The 1,460-nt window shown below is 43.2% G+C and overlaps 1 protein-coding gene across 1 annotated transcript in view; it reads right to left on the bottom strand.

Moving 5' to 3' along the window:
* Positions 1 to 1,460, bottom strand: part of LOC105523786 (myocardin-like) — an 11,590-nt gene that overhangs the window by 6,275 nt on the left and 3,855 nt on the right. Inside the window, 2 exon segments of the mRNA XM_011958773.1 lie at positions 756 to 846; positions 848 to 882. Of these exon segments, the coding sequence (XP_011814163.1) occupies positions 756 to 846; positions 848 to 882 (126 nt within the window).

Raw genomic sequence — 1,460 nt, forward strand, 5'->3', positions numbered from 1 at the left:
ATTCTCCTGCCTCAGCCTCCCGAGTAGCTGGGATTACAGGCATGCACCACCACACTCAGCTAATTTTTGTATTTTTAGTAGAGACGGGGTCTCACCATGTTGGTCAGGCTGGTTTCAAACTCCTGACCTCATGTGATCCACCCACCTTGGCCTCCCAAACTGCTGGGATTACAGGTGTGAGCCACCAGACACAGCCTTGTTTTTTTCTTTTTCCTACTTTTTAATTTTGAGACTTTCCAAATACAAATGAAAGCAGAGGATACAGTGAACCTTCTTGCGTTTATTATCCAGCTTCAACACCCATCAATGTTTTAGCAGGGTCATTGAATTTTAAAGCCAGGGAGCACCTTAGGAAGTATTACCCTGACAATCATTGTCATCTATATGAGAAGCTATTATGTACCTAAACAAAGTGGTAAATACTAGGTTATCTAGAATCCTTACCAAGTAAATATCCCTGTTTTGTATAAGAGAGGTGAAGTGTTCACCTGAGCGACAGTGGCAGCTGGCAGATGGCAGAGCTGGTACCAAAGCCAGACAGGTGACCCTCTCTCTCTTCTCTCCCTGCCTCACACAGCTACACATGCAACACTGTTTTCCAATTATTGTCTCCATAATTTGCTTATTTTGGTGGCATGGCACATGACACACTCACTATCAGAATTTACAAACTGTGAAGTTTAATCATATAAAACAGTGTCTGTTCATTGAGTCAGTCTATTTATTCTTCCATAAAGAACAAATCACATGGTTACCTGCTTTACGGCATCTTCATAGGATGGAGGCTGTGTTACCTCTGAAATTGCTGAATTTGACTTAGAAAAATTTGGGGATGGAATTGAAAACTGGCCCCACCTTATCAGAAGAGTGTAAACCAGCCATCTGCATGGGTAAAATACAGAGAAAGGCATTGAATTCATGGGTCTGACATGATACTGTTTCTGTTCTAGAAACAACAGGCTAAATTTTGGAAAAATTGATCTAAGAGGAAAAGAAAAGGTCCAGGGCTTAGAAAATAACTCCCATATATTAACAATAGTGAATGGTACTGTGGGTTTATTGGTGGTGGCATCTTAGAATGGGAACCTTGCAGATCTATTTTCTCCCTTAAGGTGCACCCTTTTCTTTTAGGGGAAAATAAGTAAGAGTCCAGTTCAATACGAAAAAGATCAGGCCGGGTGCGGTGGCTCATGGCCATAATCCTAGAACTTTGGGAGACAGAGGTGAGCAGATCACCTGAGGTCAGGAGTTCGAGACCAGCCTGGCCAACATGGTGAAACCCCATCTCACTAAAAATAAAATAAAAAAATCAGCCAGGCATGGTGGCGCACCTGTAATCCCAGCTACTCGGGATGCTGAGGTGGGAGAATCATTTGAACCTGGGAGGTGGATGTTGCAGTGAGCCGAGATCGCACCACTGCACTCCAGTCTGGGTGACAGAGTGAGACCATGTCTCAAAA

The sequence above is a fragment of the Colobus angolensis genome, unplaced genomic scaffold (genome assembly GCF_000951035.1).
Source record: "Colobus angolensis palliatus isolate OR3802 unplaced genomic scaffold, Cang.pa_1.0 Scaffold474, whole genome shotgun sequence".
Lineage (NCBI taxonomy): Eukaryota > Metazoa > Chordata > Mammalia > Primates > Cercopithecidae > Colobus > Colobus angolensis.